A 20694-nucleotide genomic window follows, 5' to 3' on the forward strand; every position below is an offset into this window, starting at 1 on the left:
AATCTGATGCCGTCAAACGAACATGGTAACAACAGATATGATATGGTATGATATGATAACATACTAATATTATGTTATCTTGCAAGGCTGTCATAATTTTTGAAAATGCACTCCGAGCGCTCTCTGCTACATTCTGGACAGTTCAGAAACTCAGTTCCACTGGAATGTGCGGAGCACGCACAGTCTCAAGAGTAGAGTTAGGGCGTCATATGAAGTTTCCAAATGCACCTTCGGTGAGCAGCGAAAATTTACCTTATTAATTATACATTTGTCTCACTAGACATCACATACTGGAATAAAAGTATACCTTTTTCACAACCCCTACCTACCAGTGTACATCAATACAATATGACAAAATGTTTTCATTTTCCTTATACGTATGTATAGTACGCAACATGGTTATAATAGTTGGAGATTTTCCATTATGGTTCGTTTTTATTTCCTTTTGACTGTTTTTTTTTCAAATTCAATTTGCTTGAATTAGTTTTGAAAGCAGGTTTGTTCGTTTTTATTTATTTAAAAAAAATGCTTTGTTTTAGTTTAGTTTTTATTAGTTTCAGAATTAATTTTAGTTTTTTCATACATTTTAAAAATGTATTAACTTACTAACAGATGAATGACCATCCACAAATCATATACAGATGTTATTTAACAGTCCACAAAAGTTGAAGTCCAATAAGTGCTGTGCATAATACTGCTTCTAATGTTAGAGTAGATGCATCACAAGGTCCATAAAATCATTCATGAGATACATGCAATTCTATGGCCTTTTTGAAAATGTTTTTATATTTTTTAACTTAAATACCCCTCTGTTCAGTATTTTAAAAAACAAAAAACTAATTCAAGTACTTATTTGCATGATTTTCTTCCCTTACTGCGAAATTGCAAACTTCCCAAGTGGACATTCATATTTGTGTGACATTCATAGTCAAAATATTAGACAGACAGACAGATAAAAAAACACTTTTATTGACTTTTGTTTTATTTAGCAGAAAACTTAAGTCTGGTTGTGCTATGCACTATTTGTTCATATATGAATCAAAAAAGGAGAGAGCACTTTTTTATCACCTAGCGTCACGTTTCGGGCTGAGTTGAATAACACAACAAAGGGGAGCCATATCAAATCTGTCAACTAGCCACCTAAAATCAATGTCATCGGGCAGCGCCTTTTTATTGGCTACTCCCCGATGATGTAGTTTCTAGTCGACACACAGTAAAAGAGCTACAATTCCCAAACGATTGTTTGACCTTCCTAGTTCCGTAATACATTTAAAATCAACCCTGAAAGCTCACGTATGAAATTAATTGACAAAGACAAAAATTAAGGAAATTTTTGCTATAATTATAGTTAGTTTTAGTTTTGTAAAAGTAAAATGTAGTTCTCGTTAGTTATCGTTTTTAAAAAATATTTTTGTTTTAATTTTGTTCACTAATATGTTTTTTCAATTTTAGTTTTAGTTATTTTTGTTTTGTTTTCGTTTACTATAATAACCTTGATAGGAACTGTTGATTTTAAAAAAAAAAATTAAGGAAAGAAATGTGTATTATATACAAAAAAAATACAGTAAAAGAAATTACATCAAATTAAAAATTAAATACAATTAAACAACTCTAATAAAATTTCATACAAATAAGTAAAATAAACAGTTGACTGAAAATCAGCAGCAATGTAGATGACTGGTTAGCACATCTGCCTCGCAGTATATAGGTTGTGGGTTCGTTTGTGGGCGCTAACCTTCCTGTATGGAGTTTACATGGTCCCCCCGTGCTTGCGTGGGTTTTCTCTGGGTACTCCGGTGTCCGCCCAAAAACATGCATGGTAGGTTAATTGACTAAATTGGCCTTAGATATGAATGTGAGTTTGAATGATTTTTTGTCAATGTGTGTCTATATGTGCCCGACGATTCGCCAGCAACCAGTCCAGGGTGTATCCCCACTTCTTGCCTAAAATCAGCCGGGATGGGTTGTAGCACACTCATGACCCAGAAAATGGATGGATGAAAAACAATAAATCAACTAATAAATCAACTAAATATATCCAATTATGGATGAAATTAAAATAGATAAAAATAGATAAATAAATTAATACTAAGCAATAAAAAATAAACAAAATAAAATTTAAGTACAATTCCATCCATCCAGGTCACGGGGACATCTGCTAAGCAGGAAAGCCCAGACTTCCCCACTAGCCACTTCATCCTTTGAAAAGAAGAGTCCTTTGATTTACTTAATTTGAACATGTACGTCGGTTGCATGATTAAAATGTGTTAAAATGACATTTTTTGGGGGACAATAGGGGTAAATTGTCATTTTAACCCCTCTCACACACTGCAAATGGAACATAGTTATTTTAAATGGAAAGGTTGGAAACTGAAGGCATTCTTACAAGTGTGCTTTGGTGCCAGATGCCTTTAATTTTATTATACTATAAGGGGGCGGTCGTTGACCTTTCTCAAAGTGTTTTTTCCAATGTCACCTCATTCGGCCGTTCACACTGTGATTAATGATTGTTATGTAACCTTTTGTCTCATTGGCAGATCTGCAAGATGGAGAACTTAAGCCATTTGGTGGAGCTGCAGGTGTTGAACCTGGCTGGGAACAACATCTCCCGAGTGGAGAACCTCCAAGGCCTGGACTGTTTGATGGAGCTCAATCTACGACACAACTGCATCTCTTTTGTGGTGAGAGCCCTTAATTTATTTGACTTCAGATTAAATTCTCCCCTTTCGAAAATATTGGAAGTAGAATTGGCTCCGTAAATAAAACCTTTATTAGATAAACAGGCAATTTTAAGAAGCATTTTAACATTCTTAACAGTCATACCACAGTTTAATGAAACTAAATAAAAGTAACATAAAAATGATAAACTTTGATACCATAATCTGCTTGCATCACATGGCGAAGGCAAAAAAGCTTGGTAGCGTAGCATCGACCATGTGTGTGTAGGGTACCTGCTGCTATATATATATATATATATATATATATATATATATATATATGTATATGTATATGTATGTACATGTGTGTGTGCGTGTGTGTGTGTGTACACACACACACAACGCCAATTCCAACGAAGTTTGGATGTTGTGTTAAACATAAATAAAAGCAGAATACAATGATTTGCAAATCATGTTCAACCTATATTTAATTGAATACACTACAAAGACAAGATATTTAATGTTAAAACTGATAAACTTAAGTGTTTTTAGCAAATAATCATTAAATTTAGAATTTGATGGCTGCAATACGTTCCAAAAAAGCTGGGGCAGGTGGCAAAAAAGACTCAGAAAGTTGAGGATTGCTCATCAAACACCTGTTTGGAACATCCCACAGGTGACCAGGCTAATTGGGAACAGGTGGGTGCCATGATTGGGTATAAAAGGTGCTTCCCTGAATTGCTCAGTCATTCACAAGCAAAGATGGGGTGAGGTTCACCTCTTTGTGAACAAGTGCGCGAGAAAATAGTCGAACAGTTTAAGGACAATGTTCCTCAACGCACAATTGCAAGGAATTTAGGGATTTCATCATCTACGGTCCATAATATCATCAAAAGGTTCAGAGAATCTGGAGAAATGACTGCATGTAAGCGGCAAGGCCGAAACCAGCATTGAATACCCGTGACCTTCGCGGCACGGTGGACGACTGGTTAGAGCATCTGCCTCACAGTTCTGAGGAGGGTCGGGGCCGCACGGCTCGGTGGGACGGTCCTCTTCGTCTGAGGTTGTCCTGCCTGATGAGCCTGACCTGCAGGAGGCATGCCTTTTAATCACTCACCTAGCACACACTCAGACCACTCACTGTATATAGTGGGTACGGAAAGTATTCAGACCCCCTTAAATTTTTCACACTTTGTTATATTGCAGTCATTTGCTAAAATAATTTAAGTAAATTTTTTTCCTTATTAATGTACACACAGCACCCCATATTGACAGAAAAAAACGGAATTGTTGAAATGTTTTGCAGATTTATTAAAAAATATTAACTGAAATATCACACAGCCATAAGTATTCAGACCCTTTGCTGTGACACTCATATTTAACTCGGGTACTGTCCATTTCCTCTGATCATCCTTGAGATGGTTCTACACCTTCATTGGAGTTCAGCTGTGTTTGATTATACTTGTAGTGTATATTGATTTGGATAAAAACGGAATTAATTTAGGAGAAATGAATAAGCCGGAAGCGCCGCCTGCGTTACTTTTGGTTTAGCGCAATTTTAAGTTTCAACGTTAAAATCTAATTATTTTATCTCGGAAATGGGCACCACGTCTCTTTTTAGATGTATAAAACGTCAGGTCAAAGTGACGAAAGACCTCTATGTCTCGTAATCCGAAGGTTGCTACAGGAATTAGATTCTCAATAACCAGAGGTATTTTGTCGAACCCACACACACACATGATACAGGTAGTGACTTTTTATAGAAAATTTAATGAGATCTAACAGGGGAATCTACAGGGGAACAATGCAGGGAAAACCAAAGCAAAGGACAGACTAACATTGGTAGAAGGAGGCTGCACCTCTGATGTGAGGGCAGATTGAGCGTGCAGCGACATTGCATAGAGCTGGGGGTTCCTGTTCTCGTTAATTTAAACCCAAATATGCACCAATCTGTACTTTTAGTAGACCGGAAGTTGGACTTACGTGCATGGAACACAATTTAGGCAGGCTGGTCGATCTCCCGAATGTTTGGCCGGTCCGCACGGGGAACAGGTGGATTTGGCGGAGAAATGAGGAAGGGAAAAAGATCAAAAATAAGAGTTCCAAGGTAGGGCAGCTGGAGCCCGGGGGTGTCGCTGTTCGCAAGATGGTCGGCGCAGACGTGCACGGCTCGCTCCTTTCCCAATGGAGCTTGCCCGTGACCTGCCCAGGCACCTGCAAGGGTAGCCCGGGGCGCTGCCAGGGTGCGCGATAGACTTCTGGGCTGAGTCAGTCAGCAAGTTGGTCGAACAACCGCACCCAACAAAGGGGGCTCCGGCCTTTATGCCCAGCTGAAAAGGGGTGGTTCCCCCCCCCCCCCCCCCTTGCTGGGAACGTCTGGCGGAATCCCCTGTCAGAAGGAGTTTCAACTCCCACCTCCGACAGAACTTTGCTCATGTTCCGGGGGAAGCGGGGGACATTGAGTCCGAGTGGACATTGAGTCCGAGTGGACCATGTTCCGCGCCTCCATTGCTGAGGCGGCCGACCGGAGCTGTGGCTGTAAGGTGGTTGGTACCTGTCGTGGCGGCAATCACCAAACGGTGAGGGATGCCGTCAAGCTGAAGAAGGAGTCCTATCAGGCCTTTTTGGCTTGTGGGACTCCTGAGGCAGCTGATGGGTACCGGCTGGCCAAGCGGAATGCAGCTTTGGTGGTCGCTGAAGCAAAAACTCGGGCATGGGAGGAGTTTGGTGAGGCCATGGAGAAAGACTTCCGGACGGTTTCGAGGAAATTCTGGTCCACCATCCGGCGTCTCAGGAGGGGGAAGCAGTGCACCATCAACACTGTGTTTAGTGGGGATGGGGCGGTGCTGACCTTGACTCGGGACGTTGTGAGCCGGTGGGGAGAATACTTCGTCTTCCTCCTCAATTCCACCGACACGCCTTCCCATGAGGGAGCAGAGTCTGGGTTATCTGAGGCGGGCTCTCCTATCTCTGGGGTTGAGGTCACCGAGGTGGTTAAAAAGCTCCTCGGTGTCATGAGATTCGCCCGGATTTCCTGAAGGCTCTGGATGTTGTGGGGCTGTCCTGGTTGACACGCCTCTGCAACATCGCGTGGACATGGGGGACAGTGCCTCTGGATTGGCAGACTGGGGTGGTGGTCCCCCTTTTTAAGAAAGGGGACCAGAGGGTGTGTTCCAACTACAGGGGGATCACACTCCTCAGCCTCCCTGGTAAGGTCTATCCAGGAGTGCTGGAGAGGAGGGTCCGTCGGGAAGTTGAATCTCAGATTCAGGAGGAGCAGTGTGGCTTTCGTCCTGGCCGTGGAACAGCCTTGGCAGGGTCCTCTAGCGTGCATGGGAGTTCGCCAAACCAGTCTACATGTGTTTTGTGGACGGAGAAGGCGTTCGACCGTGTCCCTCGGGGGGTCCTGTGGGGGGTGCTTCGGGATTATGGGGTACCGAACCCCCTGATACGGGCTGTTAGGTCCCTGTACGACCGGAGTCAGAGTTTGGTCTGCAAATCTGGCAGTAAGTCGGACTCGTTTCCAGTGAGGGTTGGACTCCGCCAAGGCTGCCCTTTGTCACCGATTCTGTTCATAACTTTTATGGACAGAATTTCTAGGCACAGCCGAGGCGTAGTGGGGTTCCGGTTTGGTGGCCTCAGTATTGCATCTCTGCTTTTTGCAGATTATGTGGTTCTGTTGGCTTCATCAAGCCGTGACCTCCAACTCCCACTGGAGCAGTTCACAGCGGAGTGTGAAGCGGCTGGGATGACAATCAGCACCTCCAAATCTGAGACCATGGTCCTCAGTCGGACAAGGGTGGCTTACCCTCTCCGGGTAGGGGATGAGATCCTGCCCCAAGTGGAGGAGTTCAAGTATCTTGGGGTCTTGTTCACGAGTGAGGGAAGAATGGAACGGGAATGGAACAGGCGGATCGGTGCAGCGTCTGTAGTGATGCGGACTTTGTATCGATCCATTGTGGTAAAGAAGGAGCTAAGCCGAAAGGTGAAGCACTCGATTTACCGTTCGATCTACGTTCCTACCCTCACCTATGAACAAGATCCCGGATACAAGCGGCTGAAATGAGTTTCCTCTGCTGGGTGTCCGGGCTCTCCCTTTGTGATAGGGTGAGAAGCTCGGTCATCCGGGAGGATCTCAGAATAGAGCCGCTGCTCCTCCACATCGAGAGGAGCCAGATGAGGTGGCTCGGGCATCTGATTCGGATGCCTCCCGGACGCCTCCCTGGTGAGGTGTTCTGGGCATGTCCCACCAGGAGAGACCCGGGGACGACCCAGGACACGCTGGAGAGACTACATCCTTCGGCTGGCCTGGGAATGCCTCGGGATCCCCCCGGAAGAGATGGGTGAAGTGGCTGGGGAGAGGGAAGTCTTGGCGTCCCTGCTAAAGCTACTGCCCCCGCGACCCGACGTTACATTCATACATTAATTATTGTATTTACTTCCTGGCATCTAATAGAAGACCATTCATTTGTTCTGTCTGTCACTATGCCTCACTGGTATAAATAGAGGAACAAAGATACATTATTTATTGTAAATATAATTTTGTGAGCAATTAAGTACACAAGTATATACAGTAAATGAACTTTTAAATAGACACATTCCTCCATCTTGTGATCGGATCGGTGATCGGTTCTCGGTTTCTTAAACTCGCTGATCGGTGATCGGCCCCAAAAATCTTGATCGTGTAAAGCCTAATAAGTATATTCTATTTACCCCCAAAAAAAAAAAAATGCTAAATGAATGCTAACAAATATTAGACAGAGCAGGCAGCATGTGGCCCATGGGACATCCTTGCGCCAGAAGTTGATTGATATTCATGTCATGGCCATGGACCGGCTCCTTTCCACAAAGTTCTGTGAGATTGCTCTGTACGTGTAATTCAATCTGTCCAGTTGCTTTTGCTGCTTAGCGAGACATTATCAGAAGCTTCCCAGCTCAGCACATTAAATCGGAAGAAAGAAGAAACTCACTTCCTTGGCTTTCTAAAGTTTTTTATTCGTATTTTTTTATTTTTTATAATCTTCTAAACAGAAACACTACATGTCAGGACAAGCATATTAGTTTTGTACTCAAATTCCCAGAGCACTTCTCATGCTTTTTGCTGGAGCAAATCCACTTGGAATCAGACATTGCGTCATCTGGAATCTTTATCCATCACTCCTTTCTCTCGTGAATCGGTTCCACACGCAAATGATCGGATATGATATTTCATTTGATGTAGAGGGGCAAATGGGGCGGGTTGGTTCTCTGTCATTAGCGTTGTTTTCTGCCAAGCTCCAACTACAGGAGTAAACAACATACTTCTAGGTGTGCTGCTTCCCCGCCCCGCCCCCCCTCTCCATTCCTGGACCCAAAGAAATTACTTTTTAACCATTTGTTAAAATGAACCCCACGGATGCCAAGAAAATAATGGGCAAAAGGTGTTCTTACGACTCTTCTAGTGTGCAGTGCACTCCAGATGACCAACACAGTACACCACACCCATAACATATCGGTTGTAGTATGACTGACCTGTGAGTGGTGGTGCCCCAGGGCATCCAGACTGCTGAAAATACAAAGAAGAAGAAAGAGTAGTTGTGGAAGAAGAAATACTGTATAAAAAGCCAGGCTTACTGTTAGTTTATCTGGTAAGTACATTATGGTGCAAACTCTTGCCCTTGTCATTTTTATTGTGGTGAATTATTTGTGAGACACTCAACACAACCAGTTGCTCCTCGATTTGTGTCCAGCAACTGTGCCAGCTTCAGTGAGCTTCGTGATTGGCTAACGTTCCCGTATCAGTCAGTGGCTCAATCTAAGTTGGCGGTGACCACACACGTAATGATTTTCCATCGTAAATAATGAACAGGTTTACGATTGTGTTCCCCGATCGTTTTTTGCATCGATTGGAGAATCTGAGAATCGGGTCTTTACTGACTTTGAAAATAAGAAGGAAAAATTATCAAATTTGGTCTGATTGTCATAGTCGTAGTAGTTTTAGTTTGGATTCAATTATAACATACATCGCCACACGTTGAAAACGACTTCCAGAAAGCTATCAAATGTAAGTAGCGAGACATGGCCTAAGCACAAAGCTGTAGACTAGGTGAGTTTTTCAGTGAATAACTGAGGATAGGTACCCGAAAAAAAATCAGTAAATAGGGGAATTCGCGATTGCTGAACTGCAAATGTACCTGGGTTCACTGTACATGCATCTCATTCCTTGCTGCTCAGCACAATATGGCTAAAGTTATAATTGACTGACAACAGTAATCGTAGTTGTAGTAGTCAAGCAGCGTCCTGAAATGGATGGGTTCCATTGTATCCAACTCTTTTACCGCACACTAAATCTGTCATTGAAACAAAAGCGTGGCAGTAGTCATTTGTCAAAACGTCAGCTGTTTTCACTTGTCGTCAGGTGGCTCTTTCTGTCTGAGAATCCCCGTGACAGAGTGTGTTTGAAAGAACAGCGGCAGTGATAACGCAAGACAAAACACAGAACCATCACCCAGGGGCAGAGTGGCTTTAAGGATTACTTTTTCCACATCTTCGAGGTTCGGTGCGGTTGAGAGCCTAAAAAATATTCAACTGTATGTGCTAAGCTTTGTTGCGGATAGCTCGGCTTGAATGTCTGCGTAGTTTGTGTGTGTGGCCTTGACTTTGTTTGGAGAGACATACACTACATTAGCTTCACTGTCAAAGTCTCTTTTGTAATGTCATCATATAATTGCTTGTATTCTAGTTTGCTGAACAAGCACGATGTTGGGACAAGGGACCGTGCCCTGCTAGCATGACACGCCAGACCGTTGAGGTTGTATGAGTCACATTATCCACGTGGGGCTAATCAGGTCAACAAGGGTACACAAGCACGATATTATTACAGGAGACTGTGTTCACGTAAATATGGATAAAATCTATCAGCATAGTGAGGTATTGGTTGGCAGATTTGCCTCACAGTTCGGGATTTCGGGTTTAAATCTTGTCTCAGGCCCTCCTGTGTGGGGTTTGCATGTTCTGCTCGTGCTTGTGTGGGGTTTCACCGGGTACTCCGGCCTCCTCCTACATTCCAAAAAACATGCATTTTAGATTAATTGAAGACTAAATTGTCCCAGGGTGTGAATGTGATTATGAATAAATGTTTGTCTATTCATGCCCTGCATTTGGCTGTCGACCAGTCCAGTGTCTACTGCACCGCTCGCTCAAAGTCAGCGAGGATAGGCTCCAGCTTACCTGCCACCCTCAAGAGAACATGCACGAAAAGGGATGGATGGATAGATGGATGGACTTTTTTATTTATATGTCTGTGTCCCCAAGAATATATTTTGGTTTCTATCTATTTCCCCCAAATGCGTCTGTGAGTAATCCATTCTGAATTTGATTGATTGATTTACTGATTTTATTTGGTTGTTGCACAGTGTTAGCAAACAATACACCACACTACAATACAAGGGTCCCTTCATTTCAACAACCAAAACGGAATGGGCAGAAGCAAAAGCTGCTTGTTTTGGCCCATCCCATGCATCATGCATCACACATAAGTAGACCAACATAAACAAATCAGTTTTATCCAGTCTATCAGTTCAAATAATACATACATACTTACTATGTTGGTGACACCAGCTGTACAGTATACCAATAGTTTTTGATACTTATTTTTGATAATGTTAAAAAATATAGTTAGTAATTTAATCCATGTAACATAATGTTAAAGTAATGTAACCTGATTACTTTTAATTACTTTTGGATTCCTCCAATACCGAATATGCTAAAAATGACATAAAATAAATATGAATACAATATATATTTATATATTTATCTGGGCTTTTCAGTCTTATAAATATTTAATATGCATGGTTTTGAAATGCAGTAGGAAGTCAGAGCACCAAGAATTCAAATCCAAATGTCATGATGGTTTTTATGGTTTATATTATATTATATTTTGTTTCATGTTCAGGGTCAGAATCATCTTTATTTGCCAACTATGTCAAAAACACACAAGGAATTTGTCTCCGGTAGTTGGAGCCGCTCTAGTACGACAACAGTCAGTCAATTGACAGAGAATACTTTTGAGACATAAAGACATTTAAAAAAAAAAAAAAACACTCACTGAGCAATAAAAGGTTGCCAGTAATGTGGTAATGCCTGTACAATTTTTTTTCTTCTCTTTGAGAATTGTGCAAAATGATGCAGTCCTCTAGCAATTAGAACAATTTGAAATGACTAATAGAACAATAGTCCGGTACAATGACCATTGTGCAAAGGGCGCCGAGACTTCAAGAAATGCCTGCAGTTTAAAGTGACTAGTACTGCGATAATCTGGGACAATGTCGATTGTGGAAATGTTGCAGATACTACTCAGGCACATGAGTGGCCAGTATTGGTCAACAGATATGCAAATAGTGCAGCATGGCGAGACTACTACAGTGAGTGCACGAGTAATGTATGTCTTTTTTTCTTGTGACCCATGTTCATGTCTTCGTCTTGCTTGTTAGGTTTTCGTTTCCACCTGTTCTGGTTAACCCTGTTTCTTGCGTTTACCAATCAGCTCCCTCCAGCCACTTGCGTTTTGTCAAGGTTTATGTCGTTGTGTCGTCAGTTTGCTTGTTTTTAGTTTAGTTTTTTGTCAGCCTGTGTTGGATCATTGTTGTTGTCAGTCACCGGTCCCTGTTCATGTCTTGTTCCCATTAGGGGCTTTTCCACCAACACGCCCCAGGAACTTTGAGTTCCTGGGAGCGGGAGTTCCTGGTGACAAAATGTTCCTGGTTTGTGTATCCATCGCACGTTTTAGTTCAGGGTAGCTTAAGCAAATTAAGGTGATGTTACTCAATACTGACACCTGCTGGGTCTAAGAAATGCTGGAAATTCAAGCTTTCAAGTTAATCTTATTTTATATCCATCCATCCATTTTGATACATTTAAAACCTAACCCTTTATCCAGGTGAGGCAATTGAGAACTGATTCTCATTTGCAATGCCAACTTGGCTGCAGACAGTTATTAAGGTAGGGAGTTTTATTATATACAGGTACATTTCAATGAATTAGAATATATTTATTGTATTTTATTGAGGTGACATACCTAAATGGATTGTGCAACAGAAGCTTGGAGATGACTATATGTGATTTATCAGCTAGAAAATGCAATAGGGACATGATTCTAAAATCTTACACAGTTCCACTACAAATTTGAGAACAATAAATCATATCTATAGTCATTTGCAGGCTTCTACATTTATTTATATATTCATTTATTCAAAAAGACAAGTTTTTCTAATTTATCGGCATTTAGGCGATTAGTTTTTTCTTCATGCAAGTTCTCCATCTTTAGAGAACATCTGCTCAGATGCCTTTTATGGACATTTTATTCATCGTAGCACATGATAATAATAATATTTAACTTGTTACTTTATCACATTGTACAGTTTGTATATGTATTTGCTTCTGTTTTGCTTTGTTTTACTTTGCTGTCTGCAGCCAGGTTGGCATTGCATATACATTACTTTATGGACAGTTCTTGGATTTTAAATACAGCAGTGTGAAGTATTTGGTATCTGTAAACGTGAGCGGGACCAAGTCGGCCAGAAACGGACCTTGCCGCCGCCCTTTGCCACCGAGTTCGCCGCCACGGCTCAGCACAGAGTTTGTCCAGCCTGCTCCTCGTCCACCAAGTGTGGCTCAGCGGGAAAACGTTAAGATCGGTGTTTGAAAGTTTTGCTTTTCAATGTATTTTACTTCTCTTATTTCTAGCCTAACGCCAAATCCACTAATGGCGGCTCTCTGAATGAAAATGTAAACGCCTACAGAGGTCTGTCAACCAATCAGCGTTCGTCAGCACAGCCCGCCCCCTCAAAGAGTTCCTGCTAGCTCTCAGAAGACCCTACCCGCCAGGAGGAACGAAATAATCCATACACTGGTATTTTTTTTCGGTGGCAAACTTAAGCTACCAGGGTAGCTAGGGAAGTTCCTGCAGCGAGAAAGCCTCTATTGTTTGTTTGCTACTTTTAATCTCGTTTATATTCTTATTCTTGTATGTGCCTTGTTTGCCTTTTTATTTTTTGAAAATATATACATATATATTTTTGGGACTCCTGCACTACCGCCTTGCCTCCTGGCTTCCCTGCATTTGGGTCCATTACCTCTTGCCTACAACACCACGAAAAGCCAAAACCTCAGAACTGTGAGGCAGACGTGCAAACACTTGCTAACCATGCTGCTGCTCGAGAGAGATGAATGGCAATAGCTAGATTTGCTAGCTCCATAACGTTTTTTTTAAATGTGTCCACATGACAAGGAGTTTGTTTTAATGAGTGAAATGTAATGGATTCACAACGTCAAACATGAAAATCTTTCCTGGTGACAAGTTTAGCAGCTGTTATTTGTGATATGGTGTTTAAATGGTAAAACGGGGGTTGATTTGTGACAATAATAATAATGAAACATTTTTTACAAGGTACAGGCATAGGGCTATGCTAGCTCCTCCATAGCCTCACCAGCAGTCCCGATGACTTTGACGGCTCAGTTTTCTTTGTAAATGTTATCCAAAATGAATAAGTCCTACAGTGAATACGATCCAAACATTCACCGACCGTCAATCACATATGAGTTGCTTTTAAACTGGCAGCGTTTGGGAAGCTAACATGTACATCCCGTGGCCTGTGTCGTTTTCCTTTTGGTCAACAAAAAACTTTCCCTGCAGTCCTTTCAGCTATATTGTGACTGTTTATCCACTTGTTAAGCTGCTAAACTCCAGAAAAGATTGCTTGGCACAGTAGTTTGAAAGTGGGCGAGGGCTCAAATCCACAACCAGCCTCTCTCCCTACATTAAAAATGTAATCTGGTGAAATAATCCAATTTTTTAATAAATGTACCTGCAATCTGATTCCTTTTTTTCTCTGTAAATACCGGATCACAGTTACATATTTTTAGTATGCTGATTAGGTACTGCCGTTACATTTATTCCATTACTCCTCAAACATGTCCATAACCCTCGTGAGGATAAGCGATATAGAAAATTGATGGTGGGATGTTACAGACCTGTGATTAATACACCTGGGAACTGTTTTAAGTTTTGGAAAAAAAATGCCTAATACGTGTGTGTCCTAAAAATACTAGTGGACAAACAGTTGGTGTGTATGGTACTAGCACAATGTGCAAATTGAGTTTTTTTTTGCTTCATCTGAATGGGGGGGTCACTTTTCATACTTTGCACGCTTCGACCTCGTGGACTTGAGTAAATCAATTTCTTCTGCCATGCCAAAGACTGTCAGTGTGCTTGTAGCGCGGCACATTGAAAGGTAATGAAAAGAGCCACTTTGATTGGACAAAATTGAAGTTGGCTTTGATCACGGCCACAGCAGCACAGACGTCCCTCTTTTAGATGCACTGAGGTGCGCTTGTCCACGAAATTACCAACACTTGGTCTAACCCACCTCCACGCGGTCACGTCATGCTGGATTTATGCCAGTCACGTAAATAGAGCATGTTAGGTTCATTGAAGAGTCTTCAATGAACCTTTTTGTAAACAATGAATATTAAAGTCATTAATGAATCCAACAAGTGTTTTTGTAAACAATCACAATTTAGGGAGTCAGAGTGCACATGGGAACAAATCTTACTTTAAGCCTATGTAATATTTTTATAGTTATGTGTCCAGGCTACTGTGTGAATGGGACTGATTAGAATGTGTTTTTTTGGTTAATACCCCAGAGGACTCCCCCCCCCCCCCCCCCCCAATCCTGCCGGCACGTCTTCGCCGCTCTCTGTTTGCATGCCAGTGAGCCAGCAGCCACCGCACGCTGTCGGAGGCTAAATTTAGCTGCGCTGTCTCAGACTGCATGATGTCATCGCTGAGCTGATGTGCCGCCTAATAACGACTGACCAATTCTGACGGCCCGCTTTCCGACCAACACCCCCCCTACCATTGATCCCAACCAATAAGCTCGTGGCTTGTTTGTGTTTGTCAGCTTCCTCTCACCAACAGCTTTAGTTTTTTCACACCTCCTGACTGCCTTGGCAAGCAAACACCAAGCCAGAGCTCATCACCTCCTTCATTGTTAAATACAAAAACATGCTACTGCCACACCATCGATTGTAACTAGGAATTGCACTAGTAACCTGACATTTGCAAAAAAAAAAAAAAAAAAGAATATCTGATGTCAATAGGCAAAACTTCAGCAAATCCTACAAGACCAGTTCAATGAACCTCAAAGGAGTAAAGTTTTTTCCCTTTTTGTTTGTTTGGCTTTTTTTGTTGCAACAGTCGTTCCAATTGATGGAGCAGTCCCAAAATGGGGAGAAGAAGAAAGTAGGGAAAGATGTTGACAACCAGTATCCAACTGCTAACATTAGCTGCGAGCAACCTATAGCAATAAATCAAATAGAGTACATCCAGTTTATTGATATTTACAATGGTTAACTTATTTTAAATTTGTATGGTTGTAAGCGCCATCAACTGCTAATGTCAGCTGATAGCAACTGATCACCTATACACATTGTGACTTGTTAGCAAAACTAGAGTTTGTCTAATGTATTAATACTAACAGTGGTTAATGGTGATTCTTAGCAATTCATAGTAAACTTAGATTAAATTAGTAGGATTTTATAGATAAAATTTGATGCTGCAATGGTCTCTTCCGTAACACTATCATATCCATTGCGGGTAATACGACTTACTCTTTTCCTTTTTGTATGACCAATATGACAGCCATGTATTCATAGCCTTGAATAAAAAGTCGTATAAGCCTTTAATACGAGATTTTACCAAGAATATTACTGTGTTAAATAAAAGTGTACATCGTCATCCAAATTCAATAGTGTTCTAAACTATCACGAATTTTTAAGCGATGTTTAACTCAGGAAGCGCTGGCTCCTGACTGAGTATTCGTCGTGCAAAGTTCACAACAGACAAAGTCTGCACTTCAACCCGGAGCAGATTATTCAGCCAGAAACCCTCCAGGGAAGAACATGACTACAGAACGTTGGTGTCCCGGTATTGTTCCATTCAACTGACAAGGTTTGGTGTTCGGGACCAGGAGGAACAATTCTTGAGCAGCAGGAGGCGAGCAGCCTATGTGATGCACTCCTGCCGCTGCTAATGATTATTGCTCTTTAGATCATAAGCTGCACTCAGACATGATTTTGTTAAGAAATAATAAGGCAGAAGAGTGATCACTTCTACTTTAGCGTTTCCATGCCAAAGTGTCTCAATGAAATGGGCACAGCTTAATGTGAGGTGTTTTTAAAAAAATATATAAACCACAGAGGAGTAAAAATGTCTAATTTACTTGTGAAATGTTTACAATATGTATGGACATTAAGTGCAGCTTTTTACTATCCTACCTTGTGTAGAATCGAATGTTGTGTTTGTAATCTGAATGTCGATCTAATTTGTAGTTTAATTTTTAATTTTAAGTTTTCTTCCTTTTAAATGAATGTTACCATGCACTGTGGTGTCCAGGAAAGCAGGTTGTGGGACAGAACAATAATCATGAGTGAGCTGAACATCGCTGGGAAATCCGTGGTTCCTTAAAACGCCGTTGAATTTTAATGACGATGTGCTCATTGCATCACAACACTGTCCATGATATTGTTTGTGTTGGTTTTGCAAAAAAAGGAGCTCTTTTTATTAAGGCTGTGTAAACTGTGTTTACTCGAAGCTATGAATACACAGCTGTCACATTTCGCCAAACGGGACAGATATGATGTCACAGTATAACGTGCAAAGAGCTCATTACGGCAAGGTATGAGGGCCAGAACAGCAACTAGAAAAGTGAATAAAGATACAAATATAATATTGAATTTTACAACCACTATTAATACTATTTTCTTGTAAAATCTCAATGTTTTCTTGTACAATTCAGAATATGTCTCTACGTATTCAGATTTTTTCCTTGTAACATTACAACTTCATTCTTTTATATTCTAAACTAACACTTTTTTTCCCCTCATAATATTACAACTTTATTCTTATAAAATTACAACCCCATGATCATAATATTCTTCTAATATTGTGACGTTGTAAAATTCTGACTTTTCTCCTGGGAGATTACTTAGTGTTTTTACCTATATCTTGTATAATTATGACTTTCTTCCTCTTTATATTCTGACTTTATTGTTTTTTAAATTTATGACTAGTTTTATGAAATTAAACATTTTTCTCAAAGCAAGACCTTTTGTGATATGTTTAATTATTGTAAAATTACAAAATTGTTCTTATAATATTCTGACATTGTTTTAGACTTTGTCTTGTACAATTGAGACTTTTTTCTCCTCATAATACTCTGAATTTTGTTCTCATAATATGATGACTTTTTGTAAAATTGACTTTTCTTGTAGAATTACTTCTTTGTCAAAATAGTCGAACTTAATTTTTGTCAAATTTTGACCTTTTTCTAATTTTTATTAAATTGTAAAATTTAATGTTTTTCTTATACTGTTGAAATAGTGACCCTTTTTCTCCTAACTATTCTTATATATGTTTCCATTTTAATCTTGTAATTCTTTAAGTTTTATTCTTATGGAATGCTATTTATTATTATTATTATTTACTTTTCAATGTGCCATATTTTTGCCATCATTTTTAGATTTCTGACTGTTTTATTATTTTAACATTTAGTCTGTTTACACTTGCGGGACAGTTAATGTTAAAAATCTATAATGCAATTTTTATCCCACTCTCCTCATTCATCGAGTGCGTTTAAAAGTGTTTTATTGTTTTACAGCATTATGTGTCTTGGAACTAATTAATTCTATTTATATAATTTCCTCTTGGCGAAAAATGCTTTAATATGAACAAATTGCTGTTCTTGCTGCGTCCTGGAAATGTGGAATAAATTGTGTGTTGGACTTGAGACGTTTCACTGCATCTCATTTGCCTGTGTGGTCCTCTGAGGCTTTGGCAGGGGCGGGGTGCGGAGGCAACTCATTCAGAACAGCCATTGTTCCTTGCTGCAAGTGTGTATGTGTACGCATGTGCGTGTGTGTGTGTGTGTGTGTGTGTGGCCTGCTGCAGCATCTCTGCATTGCTCCCCCTCCCCTCCTCATCCTCACATCACCTCCTCCCGCCCCTCCTCGTCCGCGAGGCAGCAGCATGCTGGGCTCGGTGCATGCGCAGGGCGGACGGGGATGCTGTGCTGCCAGAGCCGAGAGCTGCAAGGTGACTGAGTGAGAGGAGAGGCGAAAGTGACGATACGCATCCTCCCTCTCTCATCCCTCCTTCTCCCCCTTTTCCCTCCTAGGCCGAGGTGGACCGTCTGCCCTGCTTACGGCGCCTCTTTCTTAGCTGCAATAACATCAGCAGGTAAGTGCTTAGACCACCTTTAACCCCCACCCCACACCCCCTTTCATTTGACAGAAACACCCTGCCTGTACCGTTCGTACCGTACCAAACCTGGAGGTGATTCACAAGCCCTAAAAGTTGTTCAAACCATGCTGGATGTAGAGTGCTAGCTCAGAGGGTTTAGGTAGTCTTTGCACACCCTCCCCAGCAGCCTCAGTGAAGATGTCCTGAAGCTAACTTGTTAATGCAGTAACACGGCTAGCCTCACTAGCCTGAAGCTTGCATAAGAAAGGTGGCCTTGTTGAAGTGGGACTACAATGTTGATTATCGATTCGCTCGTCACAAATTCACCTACAGTGGTACCTTGACTTTTCCTGAGTTTTTGTTGTTGTTTTGAGCCATTGCTTGGTCAATTCCTTTGGGGGTTGTGTTGTGAGCCAACCTTTAGTTAAAGGCGAGCTTCAGATATGTGGCCACTCAAATGAAGTGAAAATCCCCCCTGAGCAGTTAAGGTACTGTGACGCCCTCGCACGTGGACAAGAAGAGCCACAGTTGCGATGCACTGTCAGCTGTTTTTTGAACGGGACTAATACCCAACCACACAAATCCAAAATGAGAACAGCCTCAAGAATCTGTTGTCGGCCACACCTGATTCCCACATGCCAACCCGTGTCCAGTCCCAGATGTCACTCAGTAGACCACGCCCCTTAAAGACACACATCCGACACACATACTATATTTTGTACAGTAATTACATTAAACTTGTACGTCTTGGTCTTGTGTATTTGTGTGTGTGCGTGTTTTTTATTTTTATTTTCAGGGTATGTTGTAAGATGAGTTTGAAATTATATGTTTTGGGATCATAGTGTGGTAGATTTACAGCTTAAACTATCAATATAGGCACATTTTTAGGTTGGGGGTCAATTATTATTGGTTTTTCGCTGTTTGGGGTGGGACTCGTAATGCCACAAGATGCCGCCAAAGGCCCTACTCCTTCTTAGGTGGCATGTTAGCGGAGGAGCAGCTAGCCTTGGCCACCAGCTGATAACGAGCCACCTTGACAGCAAGCAGCAGCCTCATAGAAGATTCAGTAGAGGTCTGACAGACAGGCAAGTGAGGTCTCTTGGTGGGTTGATGCCAGAGAAAGTGTGTGGTAAACTTCTCAAGATGATGCAGAGAAAGGTCTGGATTGCTCTTGGCATTGGTGGAAGTTGTTAACTAGTTTTAAAGAAAATCTCATAAAATGCTAATTTTGGTCCTCACATTACCAGTTTATTATTTTAAAATTTCAACTTTATTCTACTAATATTCAGACTTTTGTCCTCGTAATATCATGACGCTATAAAATATTTTTCTTTTTCTGCTGGTATTACACCTTTTCCTCCTAATATTAAAATTTGATTCTTGTACAATTCCAACTTTCTTTCCCGCAATATTCGAACTTTTTTCTCTTAATTTTATTACTTTATAATTCCAACGTTCCTTTTTTCTTATACTATTCTGTCTTTTGTCCTTGTATTATGACTATTTACACTATATACTTATATACCTGTTGACATTTTTGCAGATTTATTAAAAAAGAAAAACTGAAATATCACACAGCCATAAGTATTCAGACCCTTTGCTCAGTATTTAGTAGAAGCACTTAGAGCAGTTTGAATGACTAATATTGCAATAGTCCGGTGCAATGACCAAAGGGCGGCAAGACTTCAAGGAGTGTATGCAGTTTAAAGTGACGAGTAGCGCGATAATCTGGGACAATGTTGGTTGTGCAAATGTTACAGATACTCCTCAATCAGTGTACAAATGGAGCAGATGCTACTCTGGCACGAGTGGCCAGTATCGGTCAACAACAGATATGCAAATAGTGCAGCGTGGCGATACTACTATAGTGAGTGCACGAGTAATATATAATATAAATGGCCCCACAGAAATGTGACAACGAACTCAAGTCAAATAAATTGCCAGCATGTTGCAATAGAATTGTAGGTTAGGTGTTTAAGAAGTTGATCGCAAGAGGGAAGAAGCTGTTGGAATGTCTGCTAGTTCTAGTTTCCATGTGAACCTTCAGCCCAGTCTGAGTTCCTGAGCACTTTGGAGAAGGTTTTGTCCAGGATATCCGTGTACTTGGCCGCATTCATCTTTCCTTCGATTGGAACCAGTTGTCCTGTCCATCCATCCATCCATCCATCCATCCATTTTCTACCACTTATCCGAGGTTGGGTCGCGGGGGCAGTAGCTTTAGCAGGGATGCCCAGACTTCCCTCTCCCCAGCCACTACATCCAGCTCTTCCGGGGGAATCCCGAGGCGTTCCCAGGCGAAAGACGTAGTCTCTACAGTGGGTCCTGGGTCGTCCCCGGGGTCTCTTCCCGGTGGGACGTCCGAATCAGATGCCCCAGCCACCTCATCTGGCTCCTCTCGACGTGGAGGAGCAGCGGCTCTACTCTGAGATCCTCCCGGATGACCAAGCTTCTCACCTTATCTCTAAGGGAGAGCCTGGACAACCTGCGGAGGAAACTCATTTCGGCCATTTGTATCAGGGATCTTGTTCTTTCGGTCACGACCCACAGCTCGTGACCATAGGTGAAGGTAGGAATGTAGATCGACCGGTAAATAGAGAGCTTCGCCTTTCAGCGCAGCGCCTTCTTCACCACATCTGTCCCTGCAGCTGAAAAACACCCCTACAGCATGATGCTGCCACCACCATGCTTCACTGTTGGGGCTGTATTGGGCAGGTGATGAGCAGTGCCTGGTTATATCCACACATACCGCTTAGAATTGAA

The 20694-nt window shown here is 41.5% G+C and overlaps 1 protein-coding gene across 4 annotated transcripts in view; it reads left to right on the forward strand.

Annotated features, from left to right (window-relative positions):
• LOC133474135 (leucine-rich repeat-containing protein 49) overlaps positions 1-20694 on the forward strand; it is a 73195-nt gene that overhangs the window by 15896 nt on the left and 36605 nt on the right. For all 4 annotated transcript variants that reach the window (XM_061765493.1, XM_061765491.1, XM_061765492.1 and 1 more), the window contains exons 8-10: positions 2538-2681; positions 17644-17787; positions 17870-17931. In XM_061765493.1, coding sequence (XP_061621477.1) covers positions 2538-2681; positions 17644-17787; positions 17870-17931 — 350 coding nt within the window. The remainder of the gene's footprint in view (positions 1-2537; positions 2682-17643; positions 17788-17869; positions 17932-20694) is intronic.

Source organism: Phyllopteryx taeniolatus, chromosome 2, assembly GCF_024500385.1.
Source record: "Phyllopteryx taeniolatus isolate TA_2022b chromosome 2, UOR_Ptae_1.2, whole genome shotgun sequence".
NCBI lineage: Eukaryota > Metazoa > Chordata > Actinopteri > Syngnathiformes > Syngnathidae > Phyllopteryx > Phyllopteryx taeniolatus.